Genomic DNA, 19276 nt, shown 5'->3' on the forward strand with positions numbered 1-19276 from the left:
TAAGAATATAGAATTTTATCTTAATTTTAGTTAAAAAAAATAATCGTACCACCAAATGAAGAAGTAGCCTTTTTTTTTGGGGGGGGGAGGGGGGTGTTGAGAAGGGAGAAAAATAAAAAGCAAAAAGCCCAAAGGAAAAGAAATTATATTCATCTGTATAAACATATCCGCTAAGGCAAACGCAACCCAGGGCCCGGCGCTGCTCGGACCCGGAACCTCCTAATTTCTGCAGATCCTAAGGCCAAAAAAATAAAACCTCTGCAAGTCTCGCTGGAGCTCCGCCGACTCCTGCGACATGGTACTAAAATAAAGAGTTACCGAGTTTAAAAAGCAGTGACGCTGTCACGACACACTGAAAGTTGCATAACTGTGGCCTCGGTGGCCCTTCACTTGTTTGGACTGGGTGACGGTCACAGTTTCACGACACAGCAACGGACACACACGGACACACACGTGAGCAAGCGCACTGGGGGCCGCGGCGGGACGGGCCGGGCGCGGCTGGTGGCGGGCACAGGGTCCCCATGCTTCCTAGCCGGGGCTGGTGACAAGGCGGGATAGCGTGCCAGGGGCGGTCCGGCTCCCCACTGCAGGTGCTGCACACACGAAGCACTTCTGTCACCTCCTGGGGAATGAGCCGAGGGCTGGTTCTTTCTAAACAGGCGTCAGTCCTTCCTCCCCGCCCTCCTCTCTGCATGGTCCCCTGGGCCCTCAGGTTGTTCTGGGGCCGGGTGCGGGGAGCACCTGTTTCTGTCCCCAAAGGCCCTCCCGCCGTGACCCCATGGCATGCCCGGCAGAGTGTGGGACCGTGAGGTAGATTGGCACACAGCGGCCCCCTCACCCTGCCTGGAGGGGTCCCATCTCCATGTCTGCACGGGGCGCCAGGGCCTGGGTCCCTTCACCAAAATAGAAGTCCTCCCATTCCAGCAGAGGGGGTGGAGCCAGAGGAGAAGTCCTGGGGGAGGGCCCTCTCATAGGCTCTGGTCTGCTCGAGGGTCCCTCCTGCTCCAGTCTAGGGAGGGGCTGTCCCGGCCCGGGGGCAGGTGGCAGGGAGAGGGGTGAGTGTGAGGAGAGCAGGCACAGGGGCAGCTGGGGTGAGAGCCGCGGAGGGCTGGGCCAGGCAGAGGCAGGGGCAGCTGTGGTGTGGCAGCCTCAGGGACGGTGGGAGGGAGCAGGCAGTGGCCAGGGCACTCAGGAGACCCCCTCAACTAGCTCCTTCACAATTTAGATTCTTAGGAGTGGTCCCACGGGACAGAGCCCAGGACTGGCTGTCCCCCTGGCCCACCGCCTGCCTTCTGGCTGCCCGGCCAGGGGGGGTGGTGGCCGTGTCCTGCTACTTGAAGGTGGACTGCAGCTCCTTGAAGGCTGCTTTCCGCTGCTTCATCTCCTCCGCCTGTTTCTTCCTCTCCTCCTGCTCCGCCTTGATCTCCTCCTCAAAGCGGCTGGACACGTTGATGGCCTGCACCTGGGGCGGGGAGGCAGCGTCAGGGCTTGGGGGGCTTCCCCACCGCCACCACGGGCTGCCTGCTGGGGTCCCTCTGGGCTCATGCTTCTGCTGCACCCCAGCGGACCCGCGGCCCCAGCTGCACCCGCTCTGGCCCCGGGGTCGCATGCACCTCTCTGAGCTGCCTTCTCCACCTAGAACTGGCTCAATAAAGCGCATCTCCCTGCTCCCTGGGGGCTGGACGCCTGTTCAGTGGCTGATGCACACTCAGGGTTCCTCGGGTGGGAGTTGCTGAGGTCATCCTTGATTTCCTGTCCGGGAAAACCCACGGCACCCCAGTTCCATGGGTGAACCCCCCTATGTTCCATCAAGGCTTGGGAGTCCAGGGGGAGGGGGAGGAGATCTTTGAAAGGAAGAGTCTCAGCTTCACCCAGGAAGAGGAAGAAATCAGGGAGACAGGTGCCCTGGTGGCCCAGGGGGTATATGTCCAGGCTCAGGAGCCACGAGACCAGATGTGTCTCCTCCAGCTGGGCATGTGCTGAAAGGGGAGTGGCTGTGCACGCTGGTGGCCTTGGGGGCCCCTCCTGGTTCCTCCAGGCTGGGGTTGGCAGGCTGGCATCTCTGGGGAGTCCCTGCTATGTTTCTGGCCTACTCTGCTGTCCCCCGGCCCTTCCCCTTTAAGGGCTCCTTGGGCCCAGCCAAGCCCCGTGCCTGCTCTGCAGCCTCAGTAGGGACAGGAGGGGCTGTGCTGACCCCCAAGCTAAGCTGGGCTCAGGGCACACCGCCCAGCCTCAGCACAGTCCCAGCCTCCTCACCTTGGCCTCGAAGAAGCTCTTGGCCCCCTTGACGCCCTCGGTGGAGACGTCGATCTCGGAGAGGCGGGCCAGCACGTGCAGCCCGCTTTCCTGCAGCTCCCCGGCCGCTGCCTTGCGGAAGATCAGGAGGAACTGCAGCGGGACAGGCACCAAGGGTCAGGTGGGGACCGGAGGGGACAAGGTCTCTGACCATACCCGGGCCCCAGCCTCAGGCACCCCGTGAGCCTGGCTCATAGGCCTGGGAGCCAGAGAGCTGGGTTCGCATCTTCTGTGTCCCCTGCCCTTCCCTCTGCGGCCCTCTGTCACCCAGGTGCAGGATGGGAGGGTAGGCGACTCGGCCTGCTCTCCGGGTCGGAGTTACTGTGGCCCTTCTCCGTCCACATCTAGTTCCTGCAACCCAGCATCCGTCTCCACCCTTCCCCCAGCAGATACGTTCTCTACTCAGCTGTAAAGGCACAGAAGGCTCAGAGACAGGAATGACGTGTTTGATGTCCCAGTGCCAGCAAGTGCCACAAGGATTTGAACTTGTGTCCTCTGGGCTGCCCTCTCCCCACCCCTACCCCCTGGGGCCGCTCATCCTCACCCAGGCCCTTGCTACCTTTCTCTCCCCTGCCTTCTTTAACCTACCAAGTCCAAAGTTTTCAATTCGGTGAGCACAGTAAATTAGTGCAAAGTCACAAGTGGTCTGTTGCACCGCTTAAGTTTTTTTTGGACAAGGGCACAACACTGGTTAGGCTTCCTGCCAGCTCTTGAGGGCCCAGGACTCCTGCAGAGGCCACCCGCCCTGCATCTAACCCTGTGCTGCCTGGGTCTAGCGCCATTCCTAGGTGGCTCTGAGCCTCTGTTTCCTCCGCCACCAACCAGGCTTGCCCTCGGCGCCTATCTCAGTGTGAGGGAGGCGACCCTCAATGTCTAGCTACCCAGCACTGAGCTAGTGTCCTCTTGGCATCTCCTCCTCCATATTGCAGGAGACTCTGAGGACAGGGACTTTCTCTGTACCCTCAGGGCCTGGTCAGGTTTGGGGATACAGAAGCCACTCAATGTATGTTCCATACACGAAGGGCTGGACGACTGTCCTCGTCTAGGGCATCTCAGAACCCCCCTGGTGCCTGCTGTGGGATGCCCTTGAAGCCTCACGTGGTCAAGTGTCAGTCATCAACAAGGGGTGGGGGAGGGTCAGTGTCACCCTGGCCACCAAGATCTCAGGGACAGCCTTGACGGAGGTGGGCTGGGCAGTGCTCACCTCCCGGAAGCTGAGTTTGCTGTCCAAGTCCTCGTCCACCTCCTTGATCATGTTCTTCAGGCCCAAGTGGGTCTGGGGGGCCCCAAGTTTCTCCATCATGAGCTTCAGTTCCATCAGGTCGATGAAGCCGTCCCGTCCGGCATCGTACCTGTGGGCAGAGAGAGAGGGGCCTGAGGACATCTTGGCGCACCTCAGACTTCACTGGTGAGAGGCGGCAAGTCTGAGAGTTGGGGCCCAGAGGACACCTAGCACCATCATGTCATCCTGTCACGGCTGGAAGGGACCTCAGCCAGACAGGTCCTGATGTGTGGCTCAGCTTGGTGACCTGCGGCCTTGGGCAACTCCCCACACAGCCTGGGAGCCCCCCAGCCTCCTGCATGTTGAACAATGCTTTTTTTTTTTTTTTTGGAACCAGGGATTGAACCAGGCTTAGCCACTGACCACATCCCCAGCCCTTTTTATTTTTGAGACAGGGCCTCGCCATTGCTGAGGGGCTTTGAACTTGTGATCCTTCGGCTTCAGCCTCTTGAGCCTCTGATTACAGGCAAGCGCCATCACGCCCGGCAGACATTGCTGTTTGTCAAGCCTGGTTGGGAGGAAGCTGTGACCACAAGACCACAGTCCCTATGCTGAGTGTGACGTGAACAAGTGAGAAAGACCTCACACCACAGGGTGTGGGCCAACTGAGACGAGCTCCGCCCATGGCCAGCACCTGCTGGCCTCAGGACACCTGCTTGGGAACTCCCCTCTCCCCAGGGTCCACTTCCGGTGGTGGAGCCTTGTGGGGGAGGCAGGGAGTCTCCACCTCAGACTTCCAGCGTATTGGGAAGGACATTTTGTTTACTTCCCACCAAACATGTCCCCTAGACACTGCCAAGTGTCCCTAGGGGGCAAAACCATTCCCAGTTGAGAAGTACAGGTAGAGGAAGTGGCATGTCAACGGAGTCTCTCCTCCTCTTTCTTTTGCGGGGATCAAGCCAGGGCCTGGCACCTTCTAGGTCCCCCTGAGCCACACCCCAGCCCTCCATCCCTCTCTCCATGGAATGAGTGGCTTTTCCCACACAGTGTTTTCTGTACTGGGCATTCTACTTCCTGCTCCCTAGCCTGCCACCTGCTGCGAGTGATGCAAGAACGAACAAGGAATGTCAGAGTGTCTCTGCTCTTGTCTAGGGCAGTGTCTAGGATGGGGCAGGACCGCAGGTCTCAGGAGGACCAACTTCTCGGGCAGAGTGCAGGCCTGGGGTGTGTTCAGGGAAGAGCTGGCCACGAGCCTGCAGGGGTGGCAGCGCTGGTGACAGCCAGGCCTCTGCCCACGCCTCTTTCTACCAACAACCGCCTGGCAGTGCCAGGGTCAGGCCGCAGGCTGGGTCTAAATGTCCATCTCGACCAGTCTCCTGTGGTACGAGTGGGAGTCAGAGTGGCCTCCAGGCCTGTCCCTAGCTGGGGAGGTGCTGCTGGTGCCTGGAGCACACAGCCCAGGGGATGGGGGCTTATTGCAAGGTCCAGCCAGGCCCTGCCTGTGCCCTGGGACAGCTGGGGAGAGCGGTCGGGGGTGGGGGGTGAGTTTTTCTAAACCTAACACAATCTCTTCATATCGTCCCCAAGGCCTGCAGTTGGCTGGCTGAGAACAGTGTTGGTAACAGCCGTGTGACACAGAGGGCCCAAGTACCTGGAGGTCCTGCATGAACATATTTCACTCTGAGGCTGCTCTGGGCTCCCACCTCCCTTTGTCTTTCTCTTGTTAACTTTGCATGACTTTAGATATCTAATAGCAGCCACTAACTGGAATCTGCCTTTGCACCAGAACTTAACCTATTCATTTTACTTAATTTTGGCAATCATCTAATTTTATAATGGAGTTTCAGAGAGGTTAAGTAACCCACCCAAGGCCACACAGTAGTGAAGGTGGAGCTGGACTGTCAGGCTCAAACCCGCACATTTGTGCACGGCCGCTCCCACATGTCCCAGGGCTGCCTGCAGAGCACAGCCGGTCTGCCTGGAGAGCGGAGGGGAGCATTTGTGGGAGGGGTATAAATAGTTCACAAGTGAGTCAGTGGTTGGAAGTAATGCATACAGGAAAGATGGAACCCTGAAAGGAATGCAGAGTCCTGAGGCCTTGTTCCCACTGGGGGAGTCGGGCCAGAGAGCCTGTGGGCTGCGGCTTGGGCGGAAGCAGGTGCGGTTTGGTGGTGAGGGTCAGGCAGCTCCCATGGCCCAACCTCCATCTCAAGCAGGAAAGGCCTTGCCGGGCGACTGGGGCCCCTCCTTCCGGCTCTCCAGTCTGCCTGCAGGTGGCAGAGCGCCAGGGCTGCTTCAGGACCCCCGAGGCAGCCCTCACAGAGGGGCCTGGTGTGGCACCTGGTCTCTCCTGAGGCAAGTCACTCGGACCCCTCCTCAGTGGCCACCAGGATCACAACCCCTGCTTTCTGACCTTGGGCTCCAAATGGAGGTTGGGGACAAATGTCCAGGCTCTGCAGCCAGATGGCCTGGGCTCAATATTTGCATACTATAGTTCTTCAGGGGTGTGTGTCCCCCAGGGGACATGTGACAATATCCGGAGATGTTTTGGGTTGTCTCGACTGGGGAGGGGGTGCTACTGGCATCTGGTGGGTCAAGGCCAGGATGAAACACCTCACAGTGCCCAGGGCGTAAGAAATGATCTGGCCTCATGTCAGCAGTGTTGAAGTGAGGACCCCTGACAGATCGGTGGCTCTCAGGGGCCCACCGAGGACTGACTGCACCCACAGAGGCCAGGCTCCCACCCTCCAGGGGGATTTAGCCACTAAGCCCCCACTGTGCGTCAGTCACCTCCCCTTTAGCCTCTGTGCTCAGCTCCCCTGGGGGTCAGGATTAGGCAGGAGGGCACCAGCAGGCCGGGGACTCAGCCCCAGCCCTGGGGGTCCCAGGCCCTTCTCTCTCTGAGCCCCAGCTGCACTTCTCAGAGGAAGTGCAGATAAAGTGTCCAAACTTGGAAGGAGACTTGGATTCTGGATTCCTCTGTCTCTGGCTGCTCCCAGACTTGGCTGGGCTGTGGCTCAAACCACACCGTGAACCGCTGCCTGTATCAATCAAGAGTCAATCAATTACCAGGGCTGGGCTCCATCCCAGGCAGCCTCTGACCCCCAAGGGGACCATGCAGGAGTGGCAGAAGTGCCAACAACGCTTCAATCGCCAAGGTGAGGTGACAGAAGGCTGGGGGAGGCCAGGTGTGGGGCCCCGGGAGGAGGTGCTGTAAGACTCCTGTGAACGACATACGCTGTGTGCTCTTGGCCCTGATGCGCTCTGAGGCTGGGGAGTTGCCAGGTCTTCAGGGTTAACTGAGACTGACCTGGATTCAAACCCCAGTTCTGCCACCTGTTGGCTGGGTGACCCTGGGTAAGTCACCTAACCCCATGAGCTTCAATTTTCCCATCTGGGTCAAAGCACTCTTTTTCCTAGAATGAGGATTAGAAGAGGCTTCCCGCCTGTAACAAACCCTTCTTATTACACAGTAACTATAATGACCAATCGTTGTCATTGTTACCATCTACCCTTAGGATTCTTAAAAAGTAACACAACTAGGGATATAAAATGGCTAGCACACAGTAGGTGCATAAAACTTGCTGATTCCACCATAACGGTGGCTGTTGCATGGGGAACCTTCTGTGTTCCTTCTCCCTGCCTCTGCACCGCCCCTCACAGGGTCCCACACTCCCAGCTTGCAGGGTGCCAAGGCCAATGCTATCGGGTGGGACTGACAGTGCCGCCCGGCTGGAGCGCAGCACTTTTCTGCAGTACCAGAGGGAGCCTGGCCCTGTGCCCACATTCCTGCCCGCCTCCCCCTGAATAGCTCTCACCAGGGAGGGCTCGGCAGCTGCTGTCCCGGATGCTGGTGACAAAATCCCCTCCCATCCCCCCTGAAAGTGACATGGCCACCACCCAGGCAGACCCTGCCTTTGGGCTGAGCATGGTCACACCCTGTCGGCTGCTTCCCTCCCCCCACCCCAGTTTGGATCCCCAAGAGTCCTCTGTGGCTGGCTCCAGTGGCGTGATATCAGTGCCAGGGCACACCCAGGCCCGTCCCGTCAGAACAATATTATCTGTCCTAGCTGCTCTGTGCTGAGCGCCTTCTCCAAGCTGGCACTGCGCGCTGGGGTTTCCTTAAGAGACCTCCACGGAGCCCGTGCACACACCCCTGTTTAGCAGGTGGGGAGACGGAGGCTCAGAGATGCAAACCAACTGGCCCCGGCCAGGGTGCAGCCGAGATCCCAGCCTGCCTGACCGGAAACACGCCACCTCTGCACCCTGCATCCGAGCTCAGGTTGGAAGGGGCACCGGAGGGCATGTCATTTAGTGCGCCTTGAGCACCTCTGAGGATGGGAAGCCCACTGCTCTGCTCGGGTGGGAACCGTGGTGTGGGAGCACAGGGGACCCCATTCTGTCCCTCCTGAACCCCTGCCAGGCCTCTGTCCCTTTGGGCCTGCAGAGCCCCAGGAAGACAGAGTCTCAGGTGCCCCCAGGACTACCTGGCTTTGGTCGCAGCATTCAGTTATTACTCTTGTTAAAATCCACCACTAGGATTATTAAGTAGTAAATAAAATAGCACCTGGCAGGGGCTTCAGACCTACTAATTTCATAGTAGTAATATCCTCCTGCTCCTCATAGGGAGGCCTGGGCCTCTATGCTCTGACCTGAGAAGTGGGAAGGCAGGTTCCTTGGGGCAACAAAGTTCTAGAGGACAGAAAAGTCTGACCTTGCTGGCTGTTGTGGCCAGCTGGACCCAGCCCAAGCGCAGGGACAGGCAGGGGTCCGCCTAGTGCTGGTAATGACTAGTTCTGCACACTGCCCCACTGTCTGGTGCAAGTGGGGGAAAGGCCACCGGGGCCACTTCCTCTAGTCCTATCTGCAGAATCTGACCTTGAACCATTACCCTACATCAGCCAAGAGGGGATAGGGATAAAGAGAGAAGGGGGTGGGAAAGAGAGAGAGAGAGAGAGAGAGAAATCATGAATGAACCACTGTGGTGCTCATGGCTCCACCCTGTTTTTTTTTTTTTTTTTTGGTGAGTCTGAGGATCAAGTGAGAGCCTCCAGGGTGACAGCAATTGGTAGAGGCTGTCAAGGGACAGGTACAGGAACTTAAATTTTTTTTTTTTTTTTTAGTACTGGGGACTGAACCCAGCAGTACTTTACCACTGAGCCACATCCCCAGCCCTTCTGATTTTTTATTTTGAGACCAGGTCTCACTAAGTTGCTGAGGCTGGCCTCTAACATATGATCCTCCTACTTCAGCCTCCTGAGTCGCTGGGACTTACAGGCGTGTGCATCACACCCAGCAGGGTTCAGGGACACCTTAACCTCAAGTTCAACAACACCCTTACAACCAGTCACAACTGTGAAGGAGCATTGCCTGCTCTTGTAGCATCTGGAGTTTGTTTCCTGCCTGTTCTTAATAATAACCGCTGTTGGGCTGGGGATGCAGTGGGAGGCCAGAGTGCTTGCTGGTTCCATCCCCAGCGCTGCAAAAAGACCCCAAAAATGTCATGGTAGTGATTAAAAGAGCACTTACTGAATGCCTAATACACCTGGTCTTTAGTATCTAGCTTACTCCATCATCTTGCCATCCTGAGCAGTCAGATAAGTCATCTTGTAGGTTCACCCTCAGGTCTGCCTGAGGCAGGTGGAGGACAGGCTGTGCCTGGGTGCACACCTGGAAGTTGTGTTAAAATGCAGACTCTGGTCTGGCAGGTTTCACCAGCTCCCCGCTGCTGCTGCTGCTGTGGGTCCATGGACCAAGTGAGTAAGGGGTCAGGGGCCTGGAGTTAGCCAGTCCTGGGTTCAAATCCTGTCTCAGCCTCTTTCCAGCTGTGTGACTGGGCAAGTCACAGAACTCTCTGAGACCAGTGTCCTTAGCTGTGAAATGGGTGATGGAGGTCTTGTAATTTGTGGGATTCAGCAGGAGGCCAGGGGCCTGGAGTGGAGCAGGTCCAGGTGGCCTCTGGGTGGGGTGAGCAGCAGGTGCTGGGAAGGGTCCTCAGGCTCAGGACGCCTCCACGTGGGAGCCACACCTTCCTGGCCTGAGCCCTGCTCTGCTCTCCTTGAAAAGCAGAAGTCGGCCAGGGGGAGGCTGCCCTGCGGCCAGGGGCACTGAACTGCTGGAGGGTGGGGGCTGTCCCTCCTGAGGCTGTGGAGTGACTCTGCTCCAGTGGCGGGAAGACCTGGGTCCCTGAGCCTGCTGTGACCCAGATGGCAAACAGGAGAGTTCAGAAGAGGCAGAGGGGACAAGGCAGGCAGGAAGGTGTACATCAAGGTCAGCCGGAAGGTCGGGCTCTTGGCTGCTGCAGGGAAGACCCAACTCTCCACCTGCAGAGGTACCCCCCCCACCTCCATCACAGACAAAGGGCTCTCTGCAGGGACACCTGGTTCTAATCCTGCCACCACCACTGGGTACAACCCTGAGCAAGTGACTCAACCTCCTTGAGCCTCCATCTCCTCATGTGTCACACAGGACATACAGATCAACTCCTCTGGGAGCAGGTGTACCTGGCGGCTCACTCAACACAGAGGCGGGAGGTGGGGGCTGGATGCGGGGAGCACGCAGGGCAGCATTCAGACCTCGTGGTGGAAATTCAAGAACCTTCCATTTCCAGCCCTGCGGGCCCAGCTCTACCCCAAGGACCCCTGCACATCAGGGTTCTCTGTAAGATGCCTCTTGAAGGTAGGAGCTGATTCCTCACTTGATTCTCTAGAACTTGCACACAGAAGAGACTCCACTATTACCTGTGGGTCACGATCATGGGGAGACCTTGTGTCTCCCCAAAGCATCCCCATCATATCAACAGCCTGCAGACCGGGTGCCGCCACGCACTCCTTACAAGGACGGGGCTTTTTCACACTGGATCCTTACTTTAACAGTAGTTCCTATAGCCTCAGGGCCACCCAGCAAAACTGAGCGCCCTGCTTAGGGAGACACAGCTGGGTGGGAGCAGTGGGCACTGGAGTCTCAGCCCTGTGTCTGGCCAGCGCTGCTATGAGCTCTTCTACCACCTGCCTTCCACGGAATTGATAATGAATTCATTCCTCCATTTTTTCTTATTTATCAAAGCCATACGAAGCTGTGAATCTGAGTGTCTGTTCAGCAGGAAGAAAGGTGGACTCTTACACCAGGTCCCTGTCACTCAGGCCCCAAGCAAAAGATGGTTGCCAGCCTGGCAGCTCCTTTGAGGGTAAGTGGAGGCAGCCAGGATGGGTGGGTATGACCACCACCTGGGCCCTGCTCAGGACTGGGGTGAGGGATGTTGCCTTGCGGGTGACGGCGACAGCAGCCCAGGAAGTACTCACCCTGGGCCAAGTGCTGGGTGAGCCCTTTGAAGCCCAGTGTGGGTCCTAGTTCAACGCTGCTCCAGGGCCCACACCTGGGATTCCAACCCAGGGCTACAGATTCCAAAGGTCCTGCTCCTGACCGCTGCAGGGGAGGGCAGGTGGCCTCGGGAACTTGTGACAGTAAGAGCTGGCCAGAAGGAAAGGGAAACCTGTCTCTCTGACGTAAGGGGTCATGAGATGAGGAAGCTGGGGATAGGGCTGCGGGGCTGGGCGAGACAAGGAACCAGGGCATCGTCCTCAGATTCCACAGTAGGTTCAGGATTACAGGGCTGCCGACCTTGCTGGCAGGTCTCAGCTTACAGAACCCTCCAGAGCCCCACTGAGGCTGTGGCTAGCCCAGAGGTGGGCATCCCTGAGGGTCTCTGGGCTATCCTATATCCCCTCCCCACTGGAACGTTCTAGAAACAGCCCTGGATGGATGGGTAGAGAGGGGAAAGAAGAAGGTAGGGGGCTCGAGGCTAGGGATGCAGCCCTGGGCCATAGGAGAGGCCAGGATGGAGTGGCTCTGCACCTGGCACCACAGCAGGACGCAGCCTGAGAAGCAGGACCCACTCTTCCCACTGTTCAGACAAGGATGTTCTGGCTCAGCCACTGAAAACCTCTGGGTGACCATGAGCAAGTCACAACTCCTTGCTGGGTCGCAGTTTCCTCTTCTGTAAAATGAGGACAGGGTGGGGGTCAACCCTCAGGTCTCTCCCAGGAGGCACCTACGTGGCCCTGGGTGGGGATCAGTAATGGCGAGAACCTGTCTAACTTCCCCCTGGCCTTTCCAGTCTCCTCTACCACCGTTCTCAGGATGTATCTGCTGAATCCATGCTGAATGGATGAGCCAGACGTCTCTGGAAGTCAATGCTGACATCCAGACACTCTCAGGACCCCCTCAGAAATAAGGTGAGAGCCGAAGGTCCTCGGGAATCATCAGATATGGCCTGCTCTTTGAAAGATAGGTAGACTGAGGCCCAGGGAGGGCAAGTGGGCTAGGCTCCCTAGCTCGTGGCCACCAGAGAAAGGCCAGCCCCCAGGGGCCTATCTGCCAGCCCATCTCCTACACTGGGCTGGTGGCAGCGTCCCAGGAGGGCAGGCTCCCTCCCCCCTCCCCTCTCCTCTTAGCCCAGCCCTGGATTTGATGTCCTGGCTGTGATCCCTGGGCCCTGCTGGGACCCGGGAGGCGGCTGTCCCACTTGGACAGTGGAAGCAGAACAGGGGTTTTGTCCTCCAGGAGAGCCTGTCTGTCGGCTGTTCACAGCCGGGCCTCGGCTGGGCTGGGCTGGGCTGGGCTGGCACAGTGAAGCCTTGTTTCCTTGAATACAAAATCTGCCACTTTCCACCAAGCCAGGGCCCCTGGCGGGTGCCACTTCCTTCCCTAGAGGTCCAGCTTCCTGGCCCCCCTCAGCCCTCCTAGCAGAGGGGACTGGTGCCAGGAAAGGACTGGAAGGTTCAGTTCCCCTACTCTCCATCAGGGCACCCCTCATCAAACTTGTCCCCAAACATCCTGTGTATCTGCAAATACTCCAGGACTTCCCTGCTGCGCCCCTTCTGATCAGACTGCTGCCTTCCAGGCCCTGCTCACTGTGGGGGTCCGGGTTCTCCCCAAACAGCTCCATCTTTTGGGGGGACAGGGATGCTGTGGAAGCCCAAGAGAAGGAGGCCTCTGGAGGAAAGGGGAAACGGGGGCTGGCCGTGGGTACACCAAGAGGGAAATCAGCTGTGCACATGGAAGTGGGTGCTGGGGTGGTTTTCTGATGTGGCCGCAGGTGAGTCTAACAGGAAACTCAGTCGGGAAGAACGGGGGTTTGGGGGTCACAGACCTGGGTTCAAATCTTGCCCTGACCCATTTTTCTACCTATGTGTCTCGGCAAGTTATTTAACTTATCTGATAAATAAGGAGACTCCCCACCCGCGCAAGGGTGATGAAGCCATCTCATGTCACGGGCTGCTGGAAGGTCCCAGGAACTCATCCCTGCCTCAGTACCACTATCAATGCAGGGATCTCTGAGTCAGGTCACCGAGGAGCCTCTGGACTTCCCCAGGGCAAATTCCACAAGGAAGTCACACAGCACCCTGTGGCCCAAGCAGTTCTCCGGCTGCTCTGAAATGCGGGAAACCCTGTCCTGACCTGGCCAGCCTGGCCCCGGCTGGGAGGAAACCTTAGAACGCCAGCCAGGGCCTGAATCAGAGGGGGGGCTCCTAGCAACCCGGACTTCCAGGCAGAGGTTTGGGGTGGGGTCAAGGACTTGATCTCCGGGAGAGTATGGGGCTTCTAGCCACCACCTGAGTCTGGGAACCAAAACCCTCTTCCCCTGTTTGGGGCCAAATGCAGAAGCTGCAGATGGAGCAGAGAAGTGGGAGACGCCTTTCTCAAGCTGTGGCCCCATGACACGGCCCTCCCTGGGCTTCCTGCTTGGTTTCTGGGCTGTGAGCTGCTGTGGCTGTGGCTGTCACCCCTCTGCCTGTTCAGGCCAGTTGGCGCCAGCCTTGTCACACCTCTCCCTCGATCTTGGCCTGCCTGTGCTGGGTGGCTAGACCTCTTGTCCTTTCTGCCCAAGACTCGGCCTCCTGGTGGTGCCACCCTCTTCTGGAAACGACTCCAGTCCAGTACCTGTGGGCTGTTCCCTGTCCAGGAGCCAGGGCCCGGGGACAGGCAACAGAAGGTGGGGAAGGCTAACAAAGGCAGGGGGACTCCATGGGCACAAATATGGCTGGGGAGAGGGGCTGCCCATCTCAATCCCAACAGGGTGGACCCAGGGACAGGCCTGAGGAGGAACTGGCACCTTCCTCTCTAGTTCCTCCCCAGCAGTGTTAAGTTTTGCTCTGTGGGGGGTGAAAGGCTGAGGCCAAGGGCCTGGGAGTGCCCGGCCAACCTGGTGCAGTGCAGCGTGGGATCATGGAATAAAGGGCAGGGGTACATCAGAGAGGACAGCCCCTAGCTGAATGGAGTGGGTGTGGGGCATTGGGGATCCCATGGGGGAGGGAAGGCTGGGTGGTGGGGGGCCTGGTGACAGCAGTGCTGGGTGCAGAGGGCCAGGAGGCCATGAGCAGGGTGGATCTGGGTGTGTAGAAAGAGGACTTTGCCTCCAGGGGGCTGCTTGGGGGCAGTTTGCACGCCCACAGAGTTGGGGACAGGGACTGAGGGGCCCCTTCCCAGGAAGACCACTTGAGGGCCAAAGATTTGGCACTTGGCTAACACACGGGGAATGGGGTAGGGGTAGAAGGGCTGAGGAGTCTTTGCCCACAGTTTTCTAGAAAGATGCTGAATAACTCGAGGGGTGGGGGCGTCCCTTCCAGAACCCATGTTGAGGCAGATCTGAATAAACAGAGGAAAAGACAGGACCCCAACAAAAGGGATGTGTCTGGCACCGTGCAGGACTGGCCTCCCTGGAGAGGCACCGGGTACTTATCTCTGACCAGCCGGTAAGGGGTGGGGGTGGGGAAGAGAGTGGCTGGGATGTGGGGGGAGAAGGGAGGTCGCCAGGCCCTCCTTCTCCGTGTGTATAGGTGTGGGTGGTGGGGGAAGAGTCAATAACAGGGCGCAGGGTCCCGTGGGTCCCGGGACCCTGTGTGGTGGCGGCGGCCGCGGGAGGGGGGATCGTGATTATCTGGGGAGCCCTGGGGCTCCCAGCCCCGTGCGCGCGCCTGTGGTGCACCCGAGGAGGCATCACTACGAGGAGGGGTCACGTGCCAGGGGCCCCGGCGGCCCCCGGACCCATTTGCGTGGTGGGTGGCGGGTCTGGGAGCCTCGTAATGATCTGGAAGGGCTGGAGTGCCCCAGCCGGGTGTGCCGGGGGCGCTGGGCTGGCGGCGCGGGATGGGGTCGGGGCTCGGGCCGAGGCCGGGTGGCGGGGGGCCGGGGCACTCACTGCTTGAACATCCTCTCCATGTCCTTGATCTGCTTCCTGGAGAACTCCTTGAACTCGGTGTAGGGGTTGAAGACGCGGCGGCTGGGCGACTGGGGCTCGCCGATGCCCTGGTTGAGGTCCGCGCGCCGCAGCAGCTTGGCGCTCAGCTCGCCGTCCGCGCTGCCCAGCGCCTCGGCCGCCTCGTCGGGCGCCCCCGCCGCCGCCCCGTTCAGGCCGGGCTGCTCCGCGGCCTCGTCGCCGCCCTCGCCCTCCATCTGCAGCCGCCGGCTCAGCTTGGTGGCCAGCTCGTCCGTGGCCATGGTGGCCCGCGCGGCGCTCGCCTCCGCCCGGCCGCTGCTCGCCGCGCGCCGCGCACCGCCGCCGGCCGCGCTCTTCCTCTTCCTGACACTCCCCGGCGCCAGGCGCCGCCCCCGAAGGTGGGACTTCGGGGACCGCCCACGCCCCACCCTCGGCCCCGCCTCCCGCTCCCGGCCGGCCGGCTCCCGCCCCGCGCGGGGTTCCTCAGTCGCCGGGGCTCAAGTGGTCCGGCTTCCGAGCCCGCCATCGTCGCCCCGGGTGAGGCCCGGGCGCCACGTGAAAAGCCCGTCCTCCCTCTGCTCCCCCGCGCGGCATGTGAGCCGGAGCGGGGACCGCGGCGGGAAGGAAGAGGGGCTCGCCCGCAGTTTGGGTGTGAGTCCGGGGTTGGGGGCGCCGCCCGCAGGCTCTTCTCTGGAATCCCCTTGCCGTTAAGTCCAGGGTCCGTGACATCCTGTCGGTTGCCATGGAGACGACTCGCTGTGCAACGCTGGCCTTCTCCGTGAGGGTTGCAGGGGTCTGGAGAAGCTGGACCCGGGAGCAGGAGCCCAGCTTAGACCTGGGCTGGGGCGGCTGGCCTCTTTCCTGAAAGGAGGGACCAGCAGGAGAGTCCTCCAAGACGGGGAGAGGGGAAAGGGAAGGGGCTGACCCTGTCCTCCTGGGCAGCACCATCACCACATGGATGACTTGGCAGAACAGCTGTGGGGCCAGGTTGTCACCTGTGACTCTACTTTCGGTGGACCACAAGGAGATCTTGATGGTGCCATTTTGATGAAAGCCCCAGAGGAGAGCTATCTTTCCCAAAGACTCATGGGAAGGGGTCTGGGGGCTCACAGAGTATCTTCCTGGTCCTGTCTGTCACTTTAAAACTGCAAAGCTGGGGAGCTCCAGCCTCAGAACCACAGTCACAGTCTCACTGGTTATAATACAGATTCCCAGGCTCCACTCCAGAAAAACTGCTCATCTCTGGGATGGAACCCAGGAATCTGCATTTTAACAAGCACCCAGGTGAGTTCTGCTCCCTGAAGTTTGAGAATCTCTGATCCAGTTGGAGGAAGGTACTCTGTAGGTGTTCTCTAAAATGTTCCACGGAGTCCTGGGTGCAGCATCTGCGCCCATCAGCCAAGGTGCAGAGGAAGGATGGACGCAGGGCCTCAGCACCCATGCTCTGGAGGCAGAGACACCTGAGAAGGTGAAGCCAGAAAGCTGCTTCAGAGAGGCTTGCACAGAAGACATTCAATTGGCATTTGTTGAGTTCAGAAAATCACTGAATTGAAAGATATTTTAAAGGATAAAATTGAGAAAAGCACTTTCAGAGTTTAGAAAATGTGAGATTTTCATTCACTTGTCTGTGAGATTGTTTCTGAGTCCAGTAAGGGCGCTCAGCCTAAATGGTTTTATTTTCTTAAAGTTCAGAATTAAGTTTCTGTTCTTCTTGTGCAGTTTGGTCCAGGCAGTCTCCCTTTCTCCCTTTGCAGTCTTGAGGAACCCAATGGAAGAAAAATAGTTCACTTAATGAATGCAAACGACCAGAGGCAGGGTATAGATTGGCATGTTTACAGTTAGGTCTGTAGATGTTTAGGTTTGCCAAATTCTTGGTCTTCCTCCCAAAGCAGCTAATTACTTTGAAAACTCTGGCAAGTCTCCACTTGCCCCATCTCATGATTTCTAACGATTCTGCATGAAGCAGGACTGTTTTATTATGGACTGTTTTGCATCTGTTTGACACAGGAACAAACTTAAGAGTGTAGAGATTACGTGAAGGGATTGCTTTCTTGAAAAAACAACTTATATAGATGCAATAAACCTGGGGTTTTGGTTGGGGTTGTTTGGACTGGCTGTGTCTGTCCAACTTTGTGGTCAATTTCCCATTTGACTTGTGTGGACACAGCCCTAGGGACGCAGGGCAGGCACCAGGATTCGGAGGTAGGGGAAATTCCTTTTCATTTCCTGTTGCATCTTAAAAGAGGAGCTGATCACCAGAGCCTTGGTATGTTAAACTCAGAGCTCAGGAAATGCTGCCTGGAATGGAAGAGCCCTTTAACACCTCTTGGGTTGCTTTTTCTCAGAGCTGTCAGGGTTGGCAGAGCATTGAGTTCCAGCTGCCTGCTGCTGTGACCATCTCGAGGAGGCCTTGGGCTCGGGCCCTGCCTGTGGCTGATCTGACCCAAAGCCAAAGATGCAGGCCAAGGGCATCATTTCATCTGAACTTTCCCCTTCTGAGGTCATCACACTTCAGGAAAAGGACTCCCCCCCAGCCCCCTTCACCCCCTAAAACCAAAGGGGAGAAAAGCAAAGTGTGGGCTCTGTGTGGAGACGGAACCTGCAGGAAACATCACTTGCCTCTTTATTAGGGGAAGCCATTTGGAACGACTCTGAGTATTGTGCCCCAAGCATGGGTTCTGGCAGAGAGAAGGGATCTGCACTGGTGACACATTGCAGCGTTTGGTCATGCAGAAAGAATGATCTTCAGGAAAAATCACACCCTCGGCAAAGGACTTTTCCAGAGGCAGGGGTGAGTGAGAGCCAGTTTTGAAGTTCCAGCGTCAGGGAGGAGGCCACTGAGTCATCGCTGAGTGGGGCTCTCTCCTTCCTCCCACATCTACTTGTGTAACTGTCTTTTGGGGAGGGGTGAAAGAATGTTAAGAAAAACAACAGCATTTTGAAAAGAGGTGGGGGGAGAAGCAAGAAGGAGAGAAAGGGGTTGGGAAAGGCCCTTGGGCCTAGGGGAGGTGGCACGAACACTGGGGTGCATTCCGGAGCCTGGCAGCCCTGGGTGGTCCCTCCAGCCCAAGATGCTGGGGAAGCAAGAGGGGTCTGGGGCGGCTGTTAGAGATAAAGCCGACTCATAAAAGGTGCAGGGGCTTCCTGCTTGACAAACACAGTGTGCTAACTAATCAGTGTACTCTGCACTCAGCAGGAAGCCCGTGATGGATTGAGGAGATGCTCAGAGGTCAAGGTTCAGGGACAACACTAATACTCCCTTGGAGCAGTTGGGGTAAGGGCAGAGGAAGGAGTCCTAGGCTGGTTGGCCTCAGAGGCTTTCTTATCTCTTGAAAATCTGGAAGCCAGGCAAAGGGTGCAATGAGGGTCAGCTGGTATCAGGGGCATGATGCCACCCCTGGGGGGGGGGAGAAAAGGTTATGGGGGGTCAACGACTGCAGGTAGAAGCCTTGTCTACAGAGCTGCCTTTGGGGTGATCTTGGATACTATGAATTATATTTGAGACCCTCCATGGTCTTTCAGATTAGTTCCATATAGCCAGCTGGTCTCTGGCGGGTCCAAGTGATGGGCAGATCAGTGTCTAACACTCGAATGGGCTGGAGAGTATGCATGTGAGCAGGTGTGTGTGTGTGCATGTGTTAGTGTGTGTTGTGCAGGTGTATACAGGTGTGCGCACGCAGGTGTGTGTAGATGTGTGTGCAGGTGTGTGTGCGCAGGTGTGTGTGTGCAGGTGTGTGTACAGGTGTATACAAGTGTGTGTGTGTGTGCTCAGGTGTGTGTGCAGGTGTGTGTGCATGTGTTGGTGTGTGTGTGCGCAGGTGTGTGCGCAGGTGTGTGTGTGCGTTCGTGTATGGGGGATACCTTAAAATCCCAGTGATGCTGCTTCTGCAGTGTCCCCTGGACCCCTTCCTAGCTGGTGCTAATATGGGCGGCTGATCAAGGCTTTTCCTCTGGTGGCAGCTACTCTGAGAAGTAGCAGCGCGCTCTCTCCAGGCAATCAAGACACATTGTGTTGGGCACTGGGCGCTGGTCTTGGAACATTCTTGGTTGTAGGCAAGCAGGGGAGGGCAGGCCTCCTGTTGAAGTGTGAGATTTATTGGACCCCCCGCTGCGTGACTGAGAGGCTCTAACTCTTCCAGGGAAGCCCCCTGTGGTCGGGGCTCAGCACTTATTATCCATAATGAAGTGCTTGTATCTGATGCCCCACACCATGCGGCTTCCTGGTTCCACTGCCATCCGCGGCGCCCACTTGGTGCCTGGCCTGAAGTCAGTGCGGAGAAATGTTTGTCCTGGAGGGCCTGAGCTGCCTCAGGGCTGGGGACAGAGTGGGTGTTCTTTTCAGCGTCCCCTCCAGAGCATCGGGTGGCCCATTTTTAGGTCTCAAGGTCATTGCCAAGAAAGAGAAGCTGTTAAATTGACACTTTTCTGCACCCACATGACTCAACAAAAAGGTTAACAGAAGCTCTTAAAATACAATCCTCTCAAATGTCTGTTCTCTGTGTCCTCTGAGGAAGTGACAGACAGTGGCATCAGATAGGGGT

General features: G+C 57.8%; 1 protein-coding gene and 1 long non-coding RNA gene across 2 annotated transcripts in view; one reads left to right on the forward strand and one right to left on the reverse strand.

Annotated features, from left to right (window-relative positions):
- Efhd2 (EF-hand domain family member D2) lies at positions 1-15053 on the reverse strand. The gene is made up of 4 exons (XM_046469264.2): positions 14718-15053; positions 3500-3647; positions 2257-2388; positions 1-1462 (listed from the first exon to the last, which is right to left on the reverse strand). Exons 1-4 carry the CDS (start codon positions 15014-15016, stop codon positions 1331-1333), a joined length of 711 nt encoding a protein of 236 aa, XP_046325220.1. The 5' UTR covers positions 15017-15053; the 3' UTR covers positions 1-1330.
- The window catches only part of LOC124110140 (uncharacterized), a 27886-nt gene continuing 16082 nt past the window's right edge, over positions 7473-19276 (forward strand). The window contains exons 1-3 of the long non-coding RNA XR_006857183.2: positions 7473-7799; positions 10583-10703; positions 11634-11751. This is a non-coding gene — a long non-coding RNA (uncharacterized LOC124110140). The remainder of the gene's footprint in view (positions 7800-10582; positions 10704-11633; positions 11752-19276) is intronic.

Source organism: Marmota monax, unplaced genomic scaffold (genome assembly GCF_021218885.2).
Source record: "Marmota monax isolate L192 unplaced genomic scaffold, Marmota_monax_Labrador192_F-V1.1 WCK01_AAM20220418_F8-fsc00008, whole genome shotgun sequence".
In the NCBI taxonomy this organism is placed as follows: Eukaryota; Metazoa; Chordata; class Mammalia; order Rodentia; family Sciuridae; genus Marmota; species Marmota monax.

Excerpts from the sequence above, each read along its gene's own strand:
- Efhd2 (XM_046469264.2), bottom strand. The coding sequence starts at position 15,016 with ATGGCCACGGACGAGCTGGCCACCAAGCTGAGCCGGCGGCTGCAGATG. Across the intron at positions 3,648-14,717 it reads ATGGAGAGGATGTTCAAGCA|GTACGATGCCGGACGGGACG; the intron begins GTGAGTGCCCCG and ends CTCTGCCCACAG. Across the intron at positions 1,463-2,256 it reads AGAGCTTCTTCGAGGCCAAG|GTGCAGGCCATCAACGTGTC; the intron begins GTGAGGAGGCTG and ends TCCCCGCCCCAG.